The sequence below is a fragment of the Lipotes vexillifer genome, unplaced genomic scaffold, assembly GCF_000442215.2.
Source record: "Lipotes vexillifer unplaced genomic scaffold, Lipotes_vexillifer_v1.1 scaffold2094, whole genome shotgun sequence".
In the NCBI taxonomy this organism is placed as follows: Eukaryota; Metazoa; Chordata; class Mammalia; order Artiodactyla; family Lipotidae; genus Lipotes; species Lipotes vexillifer.
Window position 1 is genome coordinate 581,437 of NW_006790887.1, and position 24,315 is coordinate 605,751.

The 24,315-nt window shown below is 51.4% G+C and overlaps 1 protein-coding gene across 1 annotated transcript in view; it reads right to left on the reverse strand.

The window, feature by feature from the left end:
* The window catches only part of PTPRN2 (protein tyrosine phosphatase receptor type N2), a 535,117-nt gene that overhangs the window by 22,804 nt on the left and 487,998 nt on the right, over window positions 1–24,315 (reverse strand). Inside the window, exons 17-20 of the mRNA XM_007463991.1 lie at window positions 19,684–19,761; window positions 8,538–8,657; window positions 7,241–7,407; window positions 2,266–2,319 (exon numbers count right to left, since the gene is read on the reverse strand). Of these exons, the coding sequence (XP_007464053.1) occupies window positions 2,266–2,319; window positions 7,241–7,407; window positions 8,538–8,657; window positions 19,684–19,761 (419 nt within the window). The remainder of the gene's footprint in view (window positions 1–2,265; window positions 2,320–7,240; window positions 7,408–8,537; window positions 8,658–19,683; window positions 19,762–24,315) is intronic.

The following is a 24,315-nucleotide window of genomic DNA, read 5'->3' on the forward strand; positions in this document are numbered from 1 at the left end:
TCAAGGCCTTACAGTGCCCTTCCACAAAGACAAGTCGCCCTGATTCTCCCACAGCCCCTTGAGTGAGATGGGTACTAGTTTCCCTCATTTACAGAGGAAGGGGGAGGGGAGGGGAGGGGAGGGGGAGACTGGATCGCTTTCAGCCCTGAGCTAACAGCGGTGCCGATTAGCTATTGTGCCTGTGTTGATTTGTTCCTTTCTTCCTTTTTTCTCCCCTTTGGTCAAAGATTCAGCAAATTTTGTCAGAAAAAAAATGAAATAAAGAACTGCCCGGCAGTGTCAGAGTTGATGGCGTTTGTACTCGAAGTGGCTGCACGGGGCCGGCTGTGAGCGGGGGCAGAAGGACGGCGGCAGGTCTCGTGCGTCCACACGCTCGGGGGCCATCTGTCCATCCCTCTCAGGAGCGGGGTGCACATGTCCCCTGTCACTGCAACAGAGCCTCTCTTCATCCCCTCTCGTCCCCCAGCTGTAATGGGAATAATCACCACCTGGATGAGAGCTGTAAAAACGTTCTGAACTGTGGCTCGGCAATAGCCAATGAGAGAAAAGGAAGGTGCCTCTTCTAGCAGGAAGCAGCCCTGCATCTCTCCTGCATCACGTGCCCTGAGATGGTCCTTAGGTCAAGCAGGCTGTTCTCACGCCCACGGGCAGCTTGTAAGTAAGAGGATGGTGTTTACACTTATATTCCTGGCAGAATCAGCCAACTCAAGGAGAAGACCAGCGTCTCCATTTCAGGACTTGGGGAGCTGTGTGACCGTGCTCTCAGTCTCGGACCTGTGGGCCGGCCAGCGGCCCGGGAGCCTGCCGCTTATCCTTTCACAGCAAAGAGTCGCTGAGTTTGGCCTCAACATGTTTCTCAAACAAACGGTGGAAAAAGCCTCGGCTGGAAAGAGAATGATTCTGCATTGCGCTGTGCCCACCTGCGCTCCAGAGGCGGGGGTGCAGCCACGCCAGTGTTGCCGACGCCCGAGTGACCGGCCTGCGGCCGAGGGTTTCCTCAGTTCCCTTCAGCTCACGTCACACAGCTCTGCCCAGATCTGCCTCAGAACTGGAGATGGTTCTCCACGGGTGGGTCAAAGGTGCTCTGGTCCAGTTCTCGAGGATACAGACCATACTCTGCACACCTCGTCTTCTCTCATGGACTGACACAGAAACACACACACACACACTCATGCAGGTGCACACGCACATTCCACACCCACACACTCAGATACACACACACTCATGCAGGTGCACACGGACACATAGGCACACACATTCCACACCCACACACTCAGATACACACTCATGCAGGTGCACACACACAGACACACAGGCACACACTCCACACCCACACACTCAGATACACACACACTCATGCAGGTGCGCACACACGGACACAGGCACACACATTCCACACCCACACACTCAGATACACACTCATGCAGGTGCACGCACACACAGAGACGCACACACAGACACACACACTCCGACACCCACACACTCAGTCAGATGCATGCACAGACTTCTTGACTGACTGGACAGACTTGGTGTTTGATCTTTGGAGACCTGACTCCTTTTTTTTTTTGCGGTAGCGCCGGGCCTCTCACCGCTGTGGCCTCTCCCGTTGCGGAGCACAGGCTCCGGACGCACAGGCTCAGCGGCAATGGCTCACGGGCCCAGCTGCTCCACGGCACGTGGGATCTTCCCGGACCGGGGCGCGAACCCGCGTCCCCCGCACGGGCAGGCGGACTCCCGACTGCTGCGCCACCAGGGAAGCCCGACCTGACTCCTTTTTATCCCGGGCAGCAAGGGGCCGCAGGACAGCTCTAGACCGTGGAGCACACACTTGTTCACCTAAAGAGGTGGGAGGGAGCTGGGGGAGAGCGCACCCTCGGAGGGAGCTTTCTTGCAGTGGATCTTTCTTCTTGGTTGGGGGGAACCCACTCGAGGACACTTGAGCCACTGAACTTTTCACCCGAAGGCCACTCGTTTGATTCCAGGTCTGTCCCGTTCATAACTGGCCCCAGCCTCTGTGCAGGGTTCCAAAGGTCTGCAAGGTGTGCTGGGCCGAGACGCCTCCACACACCACACACACTGTCTCAGAGCGTTTGCGCAGCGGCCCCAGGAGGGTTTAAGACAAAATCAGCTTATATCCTCGGTCTCCTCTAGAAGTACCAGTTAGATATACTTATTAAGCAATCAGGAGGTTCAGTTCCTATATTTAATAGTGGTTACTTTTGAGGTAGTGAACACTTCTTAATCCAGGTTAAAAGTTGTACTTGCCTGCAGTGGACAATTATTGGACAAGAGCGGCCCCTGTAGCACTTGTTTACTTTTCTGAAATAAAGAGAGACACAGAAGTTACGATTATGTACTAGGCTCTGGAGCAGCCGTCCAAACAACCCACACGCCAAAGCAAACAGACCGTCCCTTGGACACCATTTTGCAATACCCTGTTTTGACAAAGAAGATCAAAATTATGCACACATTTTCAAAGGTTTATTTTTCTTTTCAATATTAACTTATTAAACAGAGCTTTGAAAACAATTCTTACATTTTCACAGTTTTCTTTTTCCCTTTACAAGTATGAACTCTGGCCTGAGGTCAACGGATCCATCGGTGTGAGCCTCCCCCTCCTCCCCCGCCACCTTGATTTCTCTAGTTAATTTGACTTCTGTTGTTGTTGTGATATGTCTAGATTCTTCACTTAAATTTTTGAGTTTTGCAATTTACACTCCGAATTTCTTACAGTCTAGACATCACATTGGAATGCAACATTACCGTGATGTCTCAAAACAGCATCTTAAAGACACTTCTTGATCTGTCAGTTTTGTAAGGATATCCAAATTACAGAGAAGCCTCAATTATGTCCAAGACACATATTTCCATTTTTATAAATCTGATTATGTTTAGAACAACTTGTTTGTGCAGATTTTAGGTTAGAACTTATGAAAATTATCAAGAAGCGTTGATTATGTTTAAAACAACTCGGTTGTGCAGATTTTAGGTCAGAATTCATGAAAATTAACAAGAAGCGTAGATTAAGATTTTGTCACCAAATCCTAAATCACTACAGAGCACTGCTAGGAAATTCACTGTATAAGCTTGATATTTTTTGTAATTCAGTGAAACAACTAATCATGTTTACAAATTATATCTAAATTCTCAGTAAAATCTTTCTAAATAAAGAAAATTAAAGACAGAATTTTGGTTAATTGGAGGGAAAAAATGTGTGAGGGGGGTGTGCTCTAAAATGTGCTGTGAATGTGAATTTCTATGATATAAGACGTGAAGTAAAATTTTAAAAAGAATGACAGTAGAGAAAAATCTTTTTCTTCATGGCGGAAATGGGAAAATGTCACATTTCTCTGCAAAGGCTTGTCTGCTCAGCATGGAAATAGTTGAAAGTGGAAATTCAATCAGCGGGTTCTCTTGCTACAAACCCCTGAGACAGTGTGGGATTGGGAGGGAGTCGAGTGCTGTAGCTGATGGGTGAGCTGAGTGGGTATTTTAATGTCACATAAAATGACATTTATTGCCCAAATGTCAGAGCTGTGTTGCTTTCCTACTTCCGCTATGGAGTGAACGGAATAGGCGCTTCTGAAGGGAGACTCCACCCACTGAACAGCACAAGGGAAGTGGCAGGAGGTGGCCGTGCAGTCCACGTAAGATGTGCCCGGAGACGGCCACACCCGGGGCCATCGGGGCAGCGGCACGTGCTCTGTGGTTGCTGCCCGGCTGAGAGCCAGGCTTCAAACCCGGACCTCAGAGAGTCTGGGAGGTGAGGACCCAGAAACCCGGGTACAACAGGCAGCCCGGCATCCTCGTGGCCACGGCACTGCTCCTGCTGGAGCCTATCCTTGCTTTTGACCTACACCCCAGTGTTAGGGTTTAGGGGAGAGGAAAGGGGAAGTGGTTAAGTTGAGGGAACGTCTGTGCCAGGATCCCTGGAAAGTTCTCAGCCCTTTGAGAATAAGAGATTGGAAAAGAGATCTACCAGCTCCTTCTAAAACCTCCCATTCTCGACTCAGGTTGTCAAGGCAATGGTGAGCTTTAGCTCCGACAAAATAGATGCCAGGCCCCAAGGACTCGTCTCCAGTGTGAGCAGTGGGGAGCCCGCCAGCCCAATAAAGGCCGCGTGTGTGTGTGCGTGTGCACATGCGTGTGTGTCCAGGCATGATGCACGCGCTGTGTGTGTGTGTGCGCAGAACGGAGCTTGCTTGCCCGTGAGACCAGAGCCAGGGTGGCTCTACTTTTACAGGCCTTGCACCTTCAAACAGAACTTTCTCCTGGACGCTTCTCAGTCACGGAATCTTTTAGGTGTGAACCACCTCAGCTCGGCACCTCCAACAACACCCTGTTATATTTCCCACCTGCCAGGCCTGTCTGTGTTTCTAAAGGCTAAACTCAACTTTTGGTCAATCCCCCGGTTTTGCTCATTTTTTCTGATGGGGCCAAGCACAAAAAAGGTACATTGAAAAAGAAATAAACACAACAACAAGATGCCCTTCTCTGAAGCGTGCTGGTTGCAGGAAAGGACAGCATAAGGAAGCGGAAGACCAGCAGTGCTCCATGTACAGCTGGCCGGTCAGGCCCCCTTTGGCCAAACGCAGTAGGAATCACCTCCCTGGCTAAGAAATGTGGCTAAAAAGCAAATTACTGGCTACTTTGGCTGTGACTTGCTTCTCCAGACGGCAGTTCTGGTCTCTATTGTACGACACGCTTAAAACGTTCTTTTCTCCAGCGTGCTGTGACTGGCTGCCTCGGCAGGACCCAAGAAGGTTTCAGTGTAATTTTAGTATCCATGCCAGCCCCTCCCTGTGCTAAACCTATTTACAAACAGCCACAAGCAATCAAGGAGGCGCGAGTGGAAATCCAGTGTGCGGCCACGGTTTAGAATTTTATTTACACAGAACCAGGTACTTATATTATTACCACATAAAGCATCACAAGGAGAAAAGCAGAAACATCACACAGTCCACCAAAGCGTTCATCTGGTCGACCCGAGAGAGAGATGCGGATTATTCATGAAGATGAGGAATGCACAGCTGTCTGGTTTTACTTTACTGGAACAAATCATCAGTAAGCAAGAGGCCGCAGACATTGAGTAAAATGGATATCGTATATACTGCAACAGGAGGCATTCACTGAGAAAGAACGATTAGTAATACAAACCAACCCATGGGTCACTGAGTGAGAAGGAACCGCCATGCAACCAACAGCAAGCAAAGGTCAGAGGTCGTTAGAGGCTCAGAAAGGGGGCTTCCCACTCTGTCCCTGCAGTACAGTCACAGTTTCCAATGATCACTTTTGTGACTATGCAACTGGGCTCATATTACTAGCTGCAACATCACAAAAATGACACTGGCCACCGCTCATTAGCTGGCAAAGTAAGGGTTGTCCATTTTTACAGTGAGCAGCGTTAGTGGATGTCATTGCACACAGCCAGGAGTGAGAGAGTAGCAGAGAGAGAGAATTCTTCTAGAGCAAAGCCCTCACATGTGATGCTAATTATCTCTTAGCTTAGCAGTTTCTCTTTAAAGTGTAAATGTGCTCCCTCTGGGCGCCAGAAATATTTAATTACACATCTCGGTGTCTGACGAACGCGCTCGGCCAGAACAGGAATGAACGCGGGTCTATTGTTCAAAGGGAGCCGAGCCGCCCCGCTGCATTGAAATGACCAGTGTCTTCAGAAGCCGGCTCACCTTCCGATGGCTGACATCTGGGGGCTGCTTGACACAGAAAACCACAAAGCAGCGATCCGTGTCTGAGCGCGATGTGCTCTGAGAATGTGATCATACCAACGGCCCAGGTAGTACATGAGAGCAACCTTGTCCGCTAGTGAGGGCAGGACAGCTTTCTCTCTAACGAGATGCTCAAAACCGGGTCTGGGGGTTCGCGTCCCTTCTTATTTGCCAAAACCTTCTCGGGCCCTATCTCCTGGGACTCTGGAGAAATGGAATTTGGGGAATCAGATTTTTCTTCCTGACGAACTGTAAGCACAGAGGGTTGGTTATGTATTGTCCAACTCCATATATGGATACGGAGCTAGAAACACGCCCATATGCATATATGTACAGACACACTGGACGAGCACCAACACGGCAACCGCCGTGTGTGTAGCTGCATCCATTTTGCCAGTAATGACTGTTTTTTGAAGAGTCTATCTCAGGAAATGTGCCCTAAGTAAGATTTTTAGAAATAAATTCGTATTAAGAAAATGTAAGTAATGGCCAGGCAATCGGGATGGAGTGGGTCTGTCCAAGAGCGTCCAGGACCCCCTGCCGCTCGCGCCCTCTGCCGCCCTGGGTAGGGGGACAGGGCGACAGGCGAGACACCGAACTCGCGTCTCTGCTGGAGCTGTTTCACGTGCTATTTAACACACAGGGCTATTCAAATAAAGAAATTTGTTTTGTTTTTCAAAGTGGGCTAAAAGGCAAAAGAAATAGTATCAAAATAACCTTCTGTAAGAATCTGTAACACAAATTCAAGAAATCCAGAGTTATGCCTGAAACCCCATCTTTATGACAACACGCCGTTTCAACCTCCCTCGAGTTATGTATCTGTGACTGTTCAGATACAAATCACTTTACGAGCATGTGCAATTAAAGTGGTTTAAAGAGCGTTTTGCCTTTATTCTCTAATTCCTTGTTTTGAATATTTATCTGTTTTCCATATTTGCTAGGTTTCCAATCAGCTAAATGTAAGGGAGGTTCTAGAAAGCTCAGAACGTGGTTATGGGTGGCCTTCGACACCTTCATTTTCTCTCTAGATATTTTTAAACTGTCAGCTTCCAAACTGCACCACAAATACACGGTAATGTGGGAACTCCAGCCAGGTGTTCATCCAAGGTCATCCATTTCAGAATCTGGGCCTAGCTCTCATCGCCATAGCTAGCCAGCTGAGCGCCCAAACGAAAACTGGGCTTTCTTCACCAATATCCTGTGAAATTCACACCCTAGGATTCTTCACCACTTGAAGAAGCTTATCGAAAACAATGACCACATTTCCACAATTCTAAGATACCCATTCCCCCCTCACATTTTAACACCTCTAAAGCTAGAAAGCGTCTTACAGTTAATGTGTGAGTTAACACAATCTCCCCTCCCCTCCCCTATACACAACATAAATAGATTTATAACATACAAATATTAGCAGATGGCACGTCTTACAGCAAATGGCCCCTTGGACCCAGGAAACCCCTTCTCTCCGTGTCCGCACTCAGCACGCTACCCCGCCGGCGGGCCGTGGGTCTTACCTGCGGAAATCCAGAAGGGACCTCGTGGAGGCAGGCACTCCCTTGTCATACCAGCTCAGGAAGTGAAACTGCGTCACCGTGCGAGTCTCGTTGGTTTGAAGGTTCTTCAGATAAAAGCTCCTCACGAGGAAATCCTCGCACCAGATGTGTTCAGAGACCAGATGCACCTGGGCGGGGGGAGAGCGGACGGGGGTGTGTGTGTGCAGAAACAGGCGTTGGCTGGGGGCCCAGCTCGGCTGAGCGCGGAGCCACATTGTGGAGAGAGGGGTGGGGACCACGGGGGCACGTGGCGGGCGGGGGATGCTGGTGAACAGCCCCGCCTACCTTCCCAATTTCAACATAGTTTACACAAAAGATCACTTGGTGGGTTTTTTTTTGTTTTTTGTGTGTTTTTTTAATGTCACTCTGGGGCATAATAGTCAAATTACTGGAAAAACCTGTTATAATCCAAACGATTCCAGTTTCTGTCTTTTCTAATCCATGTAAACCTTCAACAAAAATCACCAGAGAAAAATTATACTTTTGAGCAAAAACACCACACGAGGTTCCACTCTCACTGACATGTCATCAGGGAGGCACCACCTGGCTGCAGAAAGAGGAAACCAAAGGCATACACAGATGCTGCCGGGCCCTGAGCTTGGAAGCCCAGGGCAGGGACCCCAAAGCCACGACCGGCTTAGGGGGAACCTCTGTGCTTCTAACGTGGGTCCTGCTGTGGGACTTTGGCATTCTGAATAATTTTAATGCAAAACAGGGTCAAAGGACACACTCCAGTGCTGGTTTAACTGCCCAAGTTTCCTTAGTTCCTTCTTGATGTGGGCAAAAATCCAGCAGGAGAAATGAGCTTGCCTGCAGGGGACCCTCAGATAAAAAGGCCAAGCACTGCGGACACAGACCACCGGAGAGCAGCAGGGCCCGGGGTGCAGGCGGGATGCTAAGAATTAGGGACAGTGTCAACAGAGGCTTCTTTCTGAAAAAGGACCCACTAGGGGCCTGTTTTCCAGAATCAGGCTCAACTGACCACCCAGTGAGGTCATTTTTTGGTCCTTTCTGTCCAAATTTGGATTCATAAAATTAAAAAAATGAAAACCATTTCTGCCAGAGTCCCCATGGCATAGATGTCTGGAGGATCTTGGTGTCTGTTGACCACGGGCCTGCGGACACCTCCTACGGGGACCGACTGCACAGCAAGGCTTCAAGGGACAGAGGCTGGCGACCGCACAGGGCAGGCCTGCCAGTGCCCGCCACAGCCCGTGGCCCCCAAGCCCATGGCCCACGGCGGCCACCCGGGGAGTACCTCGTAGACGTGGTAGAGGTTGGAGCCCTCGTCCGGCCAGTAGTGGTAACACTGCCTGACGCCGTTCTCCGAGAGGGGGGTCAGCATGACGATGACCACACAGCCGCTCTCCCACACCATCTGCAGACAGACAGAGACCGGTGTGAGTGGCTGCGCCCCATGACATGCGTAGTTAGTGCCCCAGAGACACAGTCCAAATCTGTTCCGTGCACAGGAAATTTATTTCATTTTCATTAGACGGTGGACTCTGCAGCTGCTTTTGCATCTCTGAATATGCTGGCCCCATAATTTGCATGTTCCATGGAATATTAAAAAGAAGAATCTAGTAAACTCATTCCACGCCTTGTAAAACCTCCTCAGTTGTGCGCTCAGCTGCCTGGCTCCCCCCGTTTTGGTCTGTAACGCAGGACAAACAGGCGACTGGTCCCGCAGTGGGTTGGCTGGCCTGACTCGGACACACCACTTCCCCGTGGGACACAGACAGAAATTAGTGGACGTGTTCGTTTTCCAGTACTTGTCATTATTTGTGCGACTAGACAAACAGTTTGCTTTGTGGAGCTGCCATCCTATCGGAAACAGCCCTGAAAGTATTCCTTCCCAAGTGCATTACAGCCACGAGTCCCCACTGGCATTTCGTTTCCTTTTACCAAAATATAGCAATACTGCCCAAAGGAAAGCGCACCCCAAACTGACTTAATCATCCATAACAGCCACACCAAAACCAGCTCCGAGACACAAGAAACAAACGGACCCACGTTTAAACACCAGACATGTCAAAGACACAAAGGCTCTCGAGCTTGGCTTCTTTTCAGACAAAACTCACAACTTTGTGGCCGTGAGCCTACGTGCTTGGAGCATCTTTGCTAAAACCACTGATTCTATGGGTTAAACGTAAGGGATAGAAATAGTCAGTATTCTTAAGGCCCCTCTTTGTGTATCATTTATAGTGGAATTCAAGGGGACTTGCTGCAGTGTTTCCAAAAAAGCCCACATAAACGTGAATTACGCTCAAACCCGCATGCTTTCCTTCTCTTTACTGCAAATCCAACAACAGATGAGAATTCAAAGCCAGTGCACTGCTCTAAGCTTCTCAGGCCTCCGGACCTACCCGCTGATCTGTCCTCCTAACACGTAGCAGTTTAATGTGCCTTGAGAAGGTGCAGAAGCCTAGTGAAACCATTACGAAAATGAGGAGAAACACAGATTTTATGAGTGTAATAAAAATACAATGATCCAGGCCATAAACTAATCATCGAGGCTCTGCTTGCGCCCCCCCAGGAGTGGCATTAGGAAGGCCCTCCGCCAGCGAGGTCCTTCCGTCTGGGGACCCGCCTGGCTCTCTGAAGGTTTGGTTAACAGTGAATAAAAATGAAATAATTTACACGAACAACCGCAAAGGCACTCCTGGGGATAGTATTTCTTTTGACGTCACTGTGTAAAAGCAGACAGGGGAACTGACTAAATCAAACCAATCTCAGCCCACGTGGGCACCAGCATCACAGGGCGGTTCCCACTCCGCCAGCTCTGCCCGTGTGGCCTGGAGCCTGTGCGTGGGGCGACAGCCACCTTCGCCACCTTTTCCGGTCTCCTACCGTGCTGCCTGGCCAGCTGGACCCCCGAGCACACCGGGAAAGCTGCGGCGGGGTTCGGAGGGAATACAGGATCTGGTGGAAACCCCAGCTGAGCAGGTTCCGTTTCTGAACAGGAGACTGCACTCCCACCCTCTTCCTTGGCTTGGTTTTGCAGGGTCATGCCTGGCATGAGGAAGACGCGATTTCTGTGCCCAATCTTTGAGAAACCTACTACATTTTTCTCTTCGAGGAAGTAAGTAACGACCTGGATTCCCTACCTGATCTTGCTGTGGAGTCCACTGAAGCCAGCGCTTTGCTGAATTAAAGAGCGATGGTTGAATGCCAGAAATGGCACTTCCTAGCACTTTCCGTTTGATTAAATGTCAGACAACACAGCATGCGTGGTCGTCTCCCGGTTCATTGGGCACATTTATTGGGCACCTAGCACGGGTCAGGACATCAGAGGCCACGGCAGGGGTGGGGAGAGAGGTCCTGGCCATAACAGTCCTTTACTGGCATAAAGTGGGTTCCTTTTCCCGAACAGGAAGCAGGTGCTGTCAGCCCTGGGTCAGAAGAAAGCTGTCAACGTGGATTAAACGTGGCCTTACGTGTGGGATCCCGAGGATAAGCCCCTGGTGCGTTTGGAGAACCGGAAATGCCCCCCTTCTCGCGAGAGCTTCTCCTAGAACGCGCCAGCACGGGCCAGGGAAGCCCCCTGAAGGCGTGTTATCCCCCCCGCACACAGGGGCTGGGGGCAGGAGTGACGGGACCACCGGTGGCGACGATGCCCACCGACTTCTTCACTGGTGGTGGTGTCACAGGGGTCACGGTGGCCGTCTCTGAGGTCCTGGGCTGTCATAAAACACTCCAGCTACACCCCGCCACCCATGCCTGTGCTCCCAGCCCCGAGTGGCACTCAGAGGCCACCCAGAGAAGGAACACATGATGACAACGCAGCTGATGCAGCTGAGCCTGGGAGCCTGTTCATGGTCATCAGACCCAGGCGAGTGGAAAAGTTAACACGCAGCAGTAGCTCAGACCATTGGCCCAGCGAGGGGAAAAGTTAACAGGACTGTTGGCCCAAGTGATGTGAAATACATGCTCTGGAGGCAATTTGATCCAACTGAGTAATTTACAGATTGTTGGTTAAGACACAAACACCGTATTGCTCTCTGCAACCCCGCAGGGGTTGAACTTTGTCCCCTGAAAAGACATGTTGACGTCTTAACCCCTGGCACCTATGAATGCGGCCTTATTTGGAAAGAGGGTCTCTGCATATGTCATAGAATTAAAAAGACGAGGTTATTCTCCATCAGGGTGGGTCCTAATCCAACACAAGAGGAGGGAAACACCATGTGAACACGGGCTGGGACTGGGGAGACGCCGCCAGAAACACTTGGGGCACCTAAAAGCTGCAAGGTCCTCCTCTCAGAGCTTCCGAGGGACAGCAGCCCTGCCGGTACCTGGATTTTGGACTTCCGGCTTCTAGAACTAAGAGAATACACTTGCACTGTTCTAAGCCACCCAGTTTGTGGAAATTTGTCACTGGCAGCCCCAGGAAAGGAATACACTCACTGATACCCGCCCTCTGCTCCAGCCCCAAGTCATCCACAGGTGTTGAAAGACATCAGCTCCAAGTTCCTTATATTAAGCTAATTAGAGCAGATGGAAAGAAACTACAGGGTCTCTTCATTGAAGTCTTTCTTGAGCACCAAGTGTTTAGCAAACAAAACTCTTTCAAAGCCCCACTGAGACCCGATTAAAGGCAAGACAATCCACCTGAATGGTGGATTCTGCAAAGCACGCTGGTCACTCCTGGCAGGAAGCTTCTCCCCCCTTTACCTGGATCTCTTGTGATGAGCCCCTTTCCACCTGGTACTGGTCTCGTCTGTGTTGGCACGACTTTCTACTACCAGATTGTCATCTCCTTGAAGACCAGAGCCTTGTCTGGTTGCCATTTCTACCTCCAAGGCATCTGGCACAGGGATTTATTACAGTTGATGCTTAGTTGAAAACAATACGTATTTTAAAAAGAGATCATTTGAATAGTTCCGTAAAAAGAGAACTCAAAGAAAACGCTATCAAAGGCTTGCCTGGCAGAAGCGCTCCTAGGACTCGCTCAGTGCACAGAAAAGTGTTTTTTTTCCAAAGCGCATGCACTGTCTGCATGCCCGCTGCAGCTGCCAACGCAGGAAGTGGGGCAGCTTTTCTCCAGACCAGGCCGAGCATCCTCGCCACCCCGCCACACGACCCATCTCCGCTGCCAACTTCTTTTCAAAGGTTGAACGGAGATCAGCTTAAGCCTGGCAATGAGGATGCTGACAAATTTGAAAACGATAAGGACTCAAGGAGGTCTCAGAGCACTTGCATTTTATGTCAATCAGCTGTAACCACGTGCTCTGAAATCTATTAAAGAAGGAAAAAACAGCAGTGTCTACGGCACCTTTTGCAGGGCAGACCCCCAGCCCCGCTCTCGTCCTGTCCAGAGGACGGTCGTAAGAAACACGCCATTAAGCCTTTCCAGACTCTGGTCTGCTTTGGCTACACAATCACAGGCCCTGAGTCAAACTGTGAATGCTGAGGGCGGCGGTCTGGCTAGATGAGGACGAAGGTGATGAAATCTTGATCACATCTTCCATGCGAGACTCACACCCACCTGGTTTGCTTCTCAGTAAACAAAGCTGTCAGCGCGGGCCTCCCTTGGAGATAAAACCCTGAGGTAATTGTAGGAAAGCCGATATTAAATGCTGACACCCAGGAAGGGCTGAGCAGGGAGGAAGGCGTCTCCTAGCTATTAAGATCGGAACTGAGCCCAAGCCAGTCTCGATTCTGGATAAACTGCAGCAGCCACCTCTGGATGTTTTCCACCAGCAAGAAGGAGAAACCATCTACATAAGAGATACTCGGCATTTCACTGGAATTGAGCAAAGACAGAACAGCCTGCTTGTGTGTCAGGCAGAGGTGATGTGGCTGGCGTGGCCATTTAGCATTTCCACAGCGAGGCCACTCACAGACCAAGCCGCCTGTTTATCCGAACTTTGTGCGGTTGCTGCGGAGGTGTTCATGTCAGGTATTTGACTGCATGGGGAGTCACCTGGGCCCGGGACTCTTGTCCCTTGGAATCACTTACAGCTCCCTGGCCTGCGTTTGTGTTTCAAATTTAAAATGCACGTTGACTTCTTAGGTAAAGAAAGTGCCACTTAGGCTGCCATCTTTCTTTTCAAAATCAGGACCTGATGTAAATGCATCAGATCCACTTGTGAATCAAGAGAAGGAGGGAGGAGGAAAAAGAAGAAAGAAGAAAAAACAAAGAAAGAAAGAAAAGAGAAGAAAGGAAAGACAGACGAAGGAAGCAGAAGCGCCATTACACAGAAAAGCAAAGTGTTTTCAGCCGAGGTCCATAAAAATCAGTTAAAGAGGAAACTCAGGCTGTGTTTCTTACCGAGCCTGAGCTAAGGCTCCGCCACGTGCCTGGCGTAAGGACGCGCTGCCGGGCTCACCATACACGACCGCGCACAGCCCTGCGCAGAGCACGGTCTCCAAACCCACGTTTACACAAGATGATCTGACAAAAGTTTCCTTTTATCTTTAAAGGTTTGTGAATTCACGTACGGAGAATTCAACCAGATTAAATATTTGGAGTAAAATATCCTGGAAAATCTAGGGCATGTGGTTAAAGCACTTGTGAACGCGTGGAAATGAAAGTTCAGGTTTCTCCTAGAAATTCACTGTCCTCGATTCCTGCATTCCTTTAAGTTAATCAAATAATGTGCTTTAACGTCAAAGTTCACAGGGCTCCTGAGTACATTTCTCTGACCACAATCTCTTAACACTCCAGAATCAGTAAAACCTGCAAATCCTTCTCTTTCCCATCATTCGCTGCCCAGGGCTAGTGCTGGATGAACATCCAGCAGTGACTCAGCATGAGCTGCAGGACAGGGACTGGAGGACGTCCTCCTACTCTGGGTCCCGCCTCTTAGAACACCCTGACATCACGAGCCCTGACGTCACCAGGCGTCCTGCCGACTGGAGGGCACTGGGGTGTCTGCACGGGCGTGCCCAGCGAGGGTCACCTCTGGGTGTTCCAGGCTAGGCTCCTGGGGGCTTGGGTGACGCTGGCTGTAAAGCAGTCACCTGTCCGCTGACCTGCCCAGAGGCGGGAGCCTGGGCGTGCTATGGAAACGGGGCTGCCGCCTTCCGGCTCCCTGTCTGCTGGACCCAGCGTGGCCTCGGCGCACGGCTCACTCCTGTAATTCGTCGTGACCTTTTTCTACTGCATTTCTCCTTCACCCCCCTGCACAGCAAGTCCCTGGAGGAAAAATCTTTATGGCCCTTCGGTCTTCCATGGTACTTTGCTCGGGCTTTTCCTTGACCATCCTAAGAACGACGACTGATGGGTGCTACGGAATAAAAACACTTTGTTTAAATCAGGCCCATCCGTTTGGAAAAGTGCACTTCCCCAGTTAAGACTTCACAGCAGAATATACTTTCAGAAAGTGGGAAACAGAAATCAACAGGTGGTCTATTTTCTTGGTAAAATGTTGATAATAATAATAAATGTCGACACTAGCTGGGCACCAGCTGAATTGCTGCTGACCTCAGCAGGCCTCTGCCCTGGAGTCTGTGGCCCAGCTCCCCAGCCTCTGGTTCTGTCTGAAAGTTACCAAAAAGTCTGTCAAGCAAGGTGGGCAAGGCTGGCAATTCTAGAGTGTCTCCCCTCACCCAGCCCCCAGTGAGTGGGGAACGGCCACCAGTCCCTGCCCTGGAGGGGCCCCGGCCCTGAGCTCAGGCACCGCTGGCTGGCTGGGGACCTCGCGCGCCGACCGCGAGGGTCCACATCCGCAGACAGTCCTCACACACCTGAACCAGCCACCGCGCTGCCCGAATTTCTGCTTTATCCGAAAATACAGAAGGAGAGACGGCAGACAGCCCCACGGCCCGCATGGATGGGGCTCCTTGGAACGCGGGGGTGGGACGGTAGGGCCGGGGGCCGGAGCAGCGCCAGGACCAATGGGTGATGCCCGCCTGCACAGCTCAGGGCCGGGCAGCCTGAGCCCGGGGCTCGTCCTCCCCGCTGCTCACAGCCCAGAGGCCGCTGTTCTCCGGGAAGGCTGTCCCCAAGCTCCCGAGGCACCTGGAGAAGCCTTCCCCCAGTTCTAGCCTTGGACACATGCACGCACGTGCACACGCACACCTGGGGGATGTAGCTCACACCCTCTGTGCCTGGAGGGGAGGCACCATGTCCCCTCCGTCACAGCAGGGGGCTGGCCCGCGAGAGCCGACAGTCCCCACAGCGGGATGGCCTTTCTCTCCTCTTCACGGAGACACACCTGCCCAGTCACCGCCCCCTCCTCGCTTTAAGGCCAGTGGGGCAGTAAGAAGCATTTCGGACCATACAGATCCCGTTTGAAACCCGCCTGCAGCTGCCGCGTGCATTTGGGGGAGTCGTTTGGAATCCCTGGGCCTCGGCTTTTTCTGCTGGAATTGGGATCCTGATTTTCGTTTATTCTAGTGAAATATCCATAACATAGAAATACCTTCTTAACTAGTTTTAAGTGTACGGTTCAAGGGCATTCAGGACGTTCACCCTGTGCCACCATCACCACCACTGTCCCCAGAACTTTCTCATCTCCCCACACTGAGCCTCTGCCCCACCAAACACCAACTCCCCGACCCCTCCCCAGCCCCAGGCCCCCCACCAGCCCCCTGTCTCTGCGGGACCCTGTCTGGGGGGATCACACACTCGCGACAGCCTTACCCCAGGTTGTCAGGGGCGTCGGGTGAGGTCACGCGCCCCGAGCGTCTGCCCTGGGCCCAGCACGCGGTAAGCGCTCAATAGCTGTTATCTTCCTGTCTCCTGCTTCTTTCCTCAGGTGAACTTGGACCTGGACGTCGGTCTGCCTTCTCCCAGAGCTGCCACCTCAGGCCCCGGGGACATGTGGGGCTGTCCTCACAGGTCAGAACATGTTTCTATAGGAAGGTCGTGGGTCGGGCATGCATTTGGTTTGGAATCAAATTCTTAGAACACGTCATGTGAATTCAGAGAAAGAATTCTAATCGCAGGACGGTGAACGGTGCTGTGTGTCCCGGCAGAGCCCTTGGGGTGGGGAGTCAGGAGTGAGGGTGCCGGCTGGGGCAGGAGCCCCCTGCCTCGTGGTGACCGCAGTCAGGGTGGAAGGGCTGCTGCTGAGTCACACCTACAATGGAACGCTCCAGAAGTGCCGTGTCTGCGTGCAGACGGAGTCTCCCCGATCCCTCCTCTGCATGCTGCCCCTCAGTCCCGAGCCTGCCGATGACCTCGGGCGTCGCTGCGTATCCCTGGCCCTCCTCCGCCCACCTGCCCGCCCTGCGTCCTCCTGCTGCGGCCACCCGTCCTGTTGCGATGCTGCCACGTTCGGGCCTTAGTGTCTGTTTTCATCTTTGCCATCGTATTGGGTGGAATAATGTCCCCCAAAGTCACGTCCACGAACCTGTGAACGTGGCCTTATTTGGAAACAGGGAGAAGGAACAACCTCCTGTCTTCAGCTCCCAGCCTGGGCTCCTTTGTGCCGTGGGAAAGGGGACACCACCGTTCACATGAACCCGCCTCACAGGGGCCTTTCCTATGGGAATTTGCTCATCACAGACACAGAATAAGCCCCCGTGAGCTCGTCCCTGGGAGGGGCTCCAGAGCAGCACCCACAAGCTCCAATAAGAGGAAGATGCTTCGATATTTTCTGAGCTCCTGGGTCAAAACTTATCAAAGGCCGTGAATCCAGACCACGCGATGAGACATGAACCCTTACTCAGAGGTTTCCGTTCAGCCTATTGTCTTGGACACAGGAAACTTCTTATGTTTCAAATCAGGTTCTATTCTTAAAAGAGCTTGCACCTCACTGTGGCTTTTGAGAAGTTCTGCAAGAAGTTTCCAAGGCCGGTGCTGTTTCCTCCTCGCGCTTTCTGCTGAGCCCGAGGTGGCAGGGGGCAGCTGGACTTGGAATGTGTGAGGATGTCGAGCCTGTGACCTGGGTGAGTTATTAATAAAGAGCCATGCTTGCTGGATGCCCACTTCTAGAATACGATTCAGAGGCCAACCCAACCAATGTGACTGTGCTGGGAAGCAAATCACAAGCGCGGAAGTGCCCTCCGCCCCAAGGCCAACACGTCTTCACCGCGTTCTGCCTGCATCCGGGCGCCCTGAGGCCGGGTGTGGAGACCACGGCGTCCCTCCCGAGGGCTGTGGAGGAGACAAAGTGAGGCAGGTCTTTCTGCTGCAGGACGGCTCCCAGGCTGTGACGGGCTGACGAGCCCCAGACATCCCGGGGGGGCCAGCCTGTTGGCCACGGAGTATCTGCTCCCACCTTGAGGGATGCCACTGCTTCCCGGACAGTTTGATAAACGCTGACTGTGTCTCAAAGTACCCTGCACTTCAACTCACCTTAATGCTTTCCTCCAGCTGTGTCATTTAGGGATATTTTCTTTCCATTTCGAGAACGTATGCTCCTTGATATCAGACCTCCATAAATGCTCTAGAATCCTATTAGTATAAATACTGACAAATACTGATTATAAATACTGACAAAATGAATTGTCCCCAACAATGGCAACTACTCGGAATAAGCAGAAGGAAAAACATACCAGTGTTCCTGTGTACTAGCCACGGGCGCTGGGGCAGAGTACGAGCCTCTAGCCTCACGGACTGCCAAGATTATAGGACAGAACATGTAAAACCCTCTACACAGGGCCTGGTACACGGTAAGTGGTCCACGGATGTGAGCAATGAGTACGCCGAGCATCTCTACACCCTCAGACACTTGTGATCCTGTTGGCAAGAGAAGCTTTCACGCGTGAAGTTACAACCGGGACCTGAAACTGATAAAAATGAAACTTCCCCTCTTTGGGGGCACTACACGCCCCTTGTAACTGTGCACATTGGGATGGTGGGTCAAAGCACAATAGAAGCTGCAGTGATAGTGGGATTCTGTGGGTCCCTTATTCTGCCACACGACTCGGGATTTTCTTTATTCTGCTTGTCTGAGCACGGGGAGCCTGGGGTTGGCCGGGAAGGTGGCTGAGCAAACCCTGGGCCTCCACGGAATCCCAGCGACGCTCTGCGGGCAGAACCAGGACCAGTGGGCTCACGGCTCGGGAACACAGCTCCGCATGGCGTGAGGAAGACCCTCGGGCCCGGGCCCCAAGCTCCCCTCCTGGAGCAGCTCTGCCTGGGCTGCGTGGCCTCTCGGCAGGTTAGGTGTAACGGGGAGACTCAGCCCTCAAGGGTGGAGGGACCAGCTTGTCCTCAGACTGCCCTCATGCCACAGCCTGATGGCTCTAGGCCATGACCACAGGGTTCAGCTCGGTCTTTTTTTCCTAATAGCGTGAAGCCACCATGAAAGAGCGGGGCCACGCAGACGTGCCCAGTCTTGGTTTCCCACTCGCTGGGTGAGTATCTCCCCGATGCTCGCTTATCTTGCCTGGGAACTGGGGATGTTGACACCTGTGCATCGATACGCTTACAAGGCAAAGAGCCCTGGGACACTCAGCAAATCCTGGATCTCTTCCTGCCTCTCCGGAAAAGCCTGCAGAGACCGTTCTCAAGGGTGGGGAGGAACACTGCCCCTCCTTGGGGTGGAGAGTCAGGAGAGGGTTGACTGGAAAGTTGGGAAAGCGACTGTCAGACCACAGGGAACGGGGAACACGGAATTTGCTAACTTCAGCTAGTCCCTCTGGCGGGATGAACGACCGGGTTAGAGACGGCATGGCCACGGGACCCGGACAGCCCAGCTCTGTGGACCGCACGCTGCTCCGGCCCCATCATCACCTGTGCCCCGGGACCCAGAAGGCACATCTTCCTCATCTTGTCCTCAGGGGGCCCTTTGTACCGGGTTCCGGGGACACCCGATGTGCCCGACACACAGGAGGGGGTTGTTATAGCCGCCGAGCAATGACGTGACCTCATGCGCACACCCCACGGTGCCACCTTCCAAGAGCTGTTCCTACGGAGCTCTGCCATGCTGTGGACAATGGGGGAAAAGAGAGGGGACTGGGAGAGGGAAGCCCACTGGCTTCCTGGTTTTCCTTTTATTGGCCAGTGTTGACGCGAGTTCTCAATGTCTCAGCCTGGTCTGAGTGTTCAGGATTTTGCTGAATGAAAAGAAAGAGACTGACCGGGCCTGTAAGATGCATCATTACAGAGTATCCACAAAGAGAGAGACTATAATCTGGGCACCATCTTTTACCGTCATAAAATTAAAACTATAGACAAGAGATACATTTGAATAAAATACAATAATTTAAACATTTATTATTTCATTTCTTTATAGTCCATAAAATAAAGTGGCTAAAGTAAAGTGGCTAAAAAGGTAAGAGTCTTTAAAGTATTAAATCTCTCAAAGGGAATTTTTCACACTCAAGTTTTGGAAAAAAAGATTGATAATAAAAAATATGAAAGGGCTCATATAAATTCTGAAATCAAGGAACATCTGATGAACACCTGTAAACAAATCTCAATTGGCTTAATTGAATCCAAGGCGTTATTCATGATCAATGTATTAAGATCTTATTTTCAGAACAAAATTTCATTTAAAAAGATTCACCTGCCAGAAGTCGGCCACGGTTGCGGGCAGCGGTCCTTGGGTGGCGATGTACGCGGGCTTCCTGGGGTCGTGGTCCATCTGCGGAGACAAGACCGCAGAAGAAAGATGAGCTGAAGAGCCAGGGAGTGAAGGGCCGGCTGAGGGGAGGGGCGCGGCGTGTCCTGTGCTGACAGTCCCAGCCCTCGACCCACACATGTGCGGAGTGGCAGACCCCGCCGCTCCTCCCCACGGCCCCTCCTGACCACAACCCGCCTGCGCTTTAGGTGGGACCTGGGGCTCCCCGCCGCCTGGAGCCTGGCGACTGGGGCTGAATGTTTTCCTTACCCCGGGATGGAGGTAACTGAGCAGAGTCGGTAGGAAAGGAGGCCAGTGACCCAGAGACCAGATACCAGAGCGTCAACCCACACACAGGCCGCACTAGGCAGGGTGGTGGGGACGAAGCGAGGGCACCCGGGGCAGCACCCAGGCCGCCTACACGGTGACCCGTCCACGGACGCGTGTGATCGCAGAGGAGTTCGGCCGATGTGCGCAGGCTTCACGGCCACCACTGGCCACGCACAGGGTTCGAGGTAACGCGGCCGAGGTTAGCGCTGAGGGCACTGTGCTGGGCAGAGGGCAGGGGCACTGCCGGGGGCCTGGACGGATCCAGCAACAATGCCTCCCAGGATGAGTTACTCCCCTCCCGTGGGGGCTTGTTTCTCTTTACCCCGAAAGAGGCTCGGGCCCAGAGTCCTCCTGGGGTCTGAGAGCCAGCACGGCACACGCTGCCTAGCCTTCCAGCAGCTGACTCTCTATGCTCTTTCCACCTCGCCAGACAAGGACCGAAAACAAGCAAAGGAGAATGCCGTGGTGGGTTTCCTGGCTAGGGGATCTGTCCGAATGCAGCCTGCTGGCTTTGAGAGAGGAAGTTTGGCTTAAAAGACCTTCATTATAACATCTAATTCAAAGACTGACTAAGCAGGAAAAAAAGAACATGGGAACGAAGCCTGGAGAAGCAAACTGGATTAAATCAGACGGACGGGGCTCTTGCCCCTCACGCTGGCGTCCTAAGAAGACAGGAAGGGAGCGGGCGAGGTGGTATAGCCAAGACGCCCTTGCTGCCCCCAGCTTGAGGCCCGCAGAGGCCTCCCCCAGAAGGGAGTGGGCGGCTCTCCCCTGGTGGCAGGCGGATGCTCACTTATCAGACTGTACAGCATCCCTCATTCACTTTCTATGCTTTTGACACCAGCATTTGATGAAAGATTTAAAATGCTCCGCACTTGAAGGTACTTGTTAAGAATACATCTCCCAATACGGTGAAAACAACAGAGGGTGCGACCACACATGATTCTACGGCGACATGTGAGGATGTCAGCTGTAAGCCCCGGGTCACCTGAAAGCCCCCTCTGAGTTTGGGTTTGAGAAGAGCCTGCGTGAGGCGCGTCCGCCTTAACACGAATCCAGTGAATCCTCCCGCAGTGCCCGCCCGTCAGCACTTTCGGGGCCGAGGGTTGTCAGCGTGAAAGGATGCCCCCAGCGCACCTTATAATTATGTGCACCATGAAAGGGGGAAAGGGCACAAAAGAACAGGTGTAAGTTATTGTAACAGAACAACATCTGACGCTAGCTGGCGGGGGAGGGGCAGGAAAAAAAGCTTATTGTGCATCTAATTTAGTAGGATTCATAATTGAAACCGGAAATGCACAACACACACAATACAGGTAAAATTACGTTACTCTGTAGCTGAAAGCCCCAATTAAAATGTTTCAGTAGAAAAATGCTTGGCAGAAATTAGGAGTTTTATGTTCAAAATATGCATTTGTTGGGGGTGACAGCTATTTACGGAGACCCCTATCTCTTCCCTGCAAATAGTTCTGCATGAAAAGTAAAACCCCACCTCCTTTTCAAGTGTGCTTTTTTGCCCAAAGCAATTCGGAGAGCAACACATTTTAAAATCGTTAGTACGTTCAACCTAGCACATTTAGTGGCTTTCACAATGAGAAATATGTGGTTGAAAGTAAAAATCGGAACAGGGTTTCGGGAGGGTAGATAAGGCCCCCTGTTGTGGGAAGTCCTGATGTCATGGTGTTCCCATCTTCCCCATCCACTGCTCAACGCGAGACAGGGACCGGAGGACGTGAGGCTAGGGGTAAGGGGGAGGGGGGTGCTCAATGGCCCATCACTCCCCTCCCCCTTGGCTGCATCACATGGCTGCCTCTTGGAAGGCAGTAAGTGATCACAGAGCAGTGATGTGCCACCAATTGAACAGTGACTGAGATGAGCACACCACCATCACCTCATCCCGTGCACATTTTCTGAAGGACAGAAAATAATTCTGGGCAGAAGTACTCTGTGCGTGTAGCAAAGATAAGGCCACGGGAGCCTCAGCCCAGTCCTGTGCAACTTTGAATGAATGAAAGTAAAGCAAAAATTTAACTAAATGCACTGAAGTCTTACTGCACTTAAGATCTCCAAGGTGGGATAAACATAACTAGAGGAAATCGTGTCAGTTTCTACAGACCCGACTTCTCCACTGGGAGCTCTGGCTGCCAGCCCAGTGTGGTGGGTGAGGATGCCTCCACCTCCAGCTCCTGGTAGGGATGAGCATTGGCTTCTGCTGACATCTGAGCTGAATCTTCCCCCGTTCTTCCTTGTTGTTTTCCATTTCTCTGTAGTGTACTTTTTATCTGTAGGACTGTTGTGATTACAAACACAAGCCCCAGCACTGTGAATGAAGTCAGGGTCTCTGGCCTCAGTCTTAGTGTCTGTAAAATGGGTGAGGCGGGGGCGGGGAGGCGGGACTTGGTCTCTACGGGCCCTTTAGCTCTGGGATTCTGGGATTTTTTTTCAGAAAAAGTAGACCCCCAAAGTTTGTGTTCAGCCTACCGTTCATGTGGCTGGCTGAGTCTTATATGAAGATACCACATGAACTAGGGTGCCCGCAAGGTATATCCCTATGAATTTCTAAATGCACAGTTAAAAAAGAAACCTAGCGATCTGGTTCAAGCTGTGGAATGACAGTTATAAATGACCATGAGTAACTAGTGCTAATCTGCATTAAAAAATGTAGCAATACTTCCCCAATGTTCCAAACAAAACTCATCCTAAAAACTAAGCCTTCAGCAAATTAAGACCAGGGCACCTGTGTTCTGAAGCCTTGAAGGGTGACAGGCAGGGGGGGCTGCCGGCTGGTGCGCAGGTGAGGGCAGGGCCGGTACTGCCCCCGGACCACCTGGTGGCCCAAAGTCTCAGGGAAGGTCTGGGCCAGCCTCTGGTAGGGGGGCCACGCGGGTCACATCCCCTACCCTGCAATCTCACTCAAGGTGAACACGCAGGTTATCTTCCTGTATTCCTATCTGCCCACCTTACACCTGCTTTTCCTAACATGTAAAGCAAATTTCATAGATGTTTTCTTAAAAACAAGAGAACATCAAGCCTGAGTTTTCAAGTCACTTTCCCAGACACCAAGTCAGTGTGAGAGTTTGCTGGGAAATTGTAGCATATTAGTAAAATCAGTGGGAGAGAGTCTGGCTCTTTTTTTCGTATTCTTATGAGTTGAGATTTATTTAAGAAAAGTATTGGCCATAAACCAGAATTATACACGTATAGATGTTTGCTTGTAAACCCAAAAACCAAGGAATCGGCCCCCATGTTTGGCCAATTTCTTAGGATGTTCAGGGCATCTGAGCAGTCATCCTTTTCTGAAGAGTCAGTTTGTATCTACTTAAATTTGTTAAACGCAATCTGAGTTTAAAAATGAAACCATTTTCCCCCTTAATAAACAAACAAAGGAAGAGTATGTTTACTTTCAAGTGTTGTTGGGACGTTCAGACTTGTCCCTGGTAAGGGGACTGGTGTGCTGCTGTGTTAACGCCGCCACCCCTTAGTCCACGCCTGACAGTGACCAAGCTCCGGCGTGGCTGATGGAGTTCTCCCGCAGACACCCCATGCGGGGAAGCAGAATTCCCATTTACTTTCATGACCTCTGATTTCAGAGCAGAGATTGCACATTCTTTACTACTGGATGGCTTTCCTGAAATTTAATGAGGACTAAGTGCAAATATGACAGATGCAGTTATTGTAGTTTTATTCTGCACGGTCACGGGCTTCTTGGGCTCTCATTGGAAGCTCCTCACTCAATTCTGCTTAGGAAACTCATTAACATCAGACCTTCAGTCGTTTCAGGAAGAGGTACCGAGGATTTCTTCTAGTTCCTGCTTCCAACCCAAATTTGCACAAAAAAGAACTGAGGCATGAAATAAAAGGAGAACATAAAAGACACTGAAAAATCACTTGCCTCTCCTGGCCTCACCTTCTGACCCAAGTCCCTGCCCCATCAAGCCTGAGAGGCTGTTCTGAATTTCCACCAAGAGAGAGACGGGGAAGGCACAGGACTAGGGGCTGCTGGTGGGCGGCTTCTGGGAGAGATGCAGTTTCTCACCAGCACCCTGTCCTCACGGAGTCCTAACTTTAGTCTGAAATAGCTCCAATGTCTGGAAGCCGGAACCCATAAAATGGGGGAGAGTCGGGCACCCCCCAACACTGAACCCCCGTCTCTGAGACGTGAAAAGAATTGCTTTATTGCTCATTCTGGCCCCGTCACGTGGTTCATCCCAGGGAAGGAGCCCAGTGGGGAGAAGGCAGCTCTTTCCC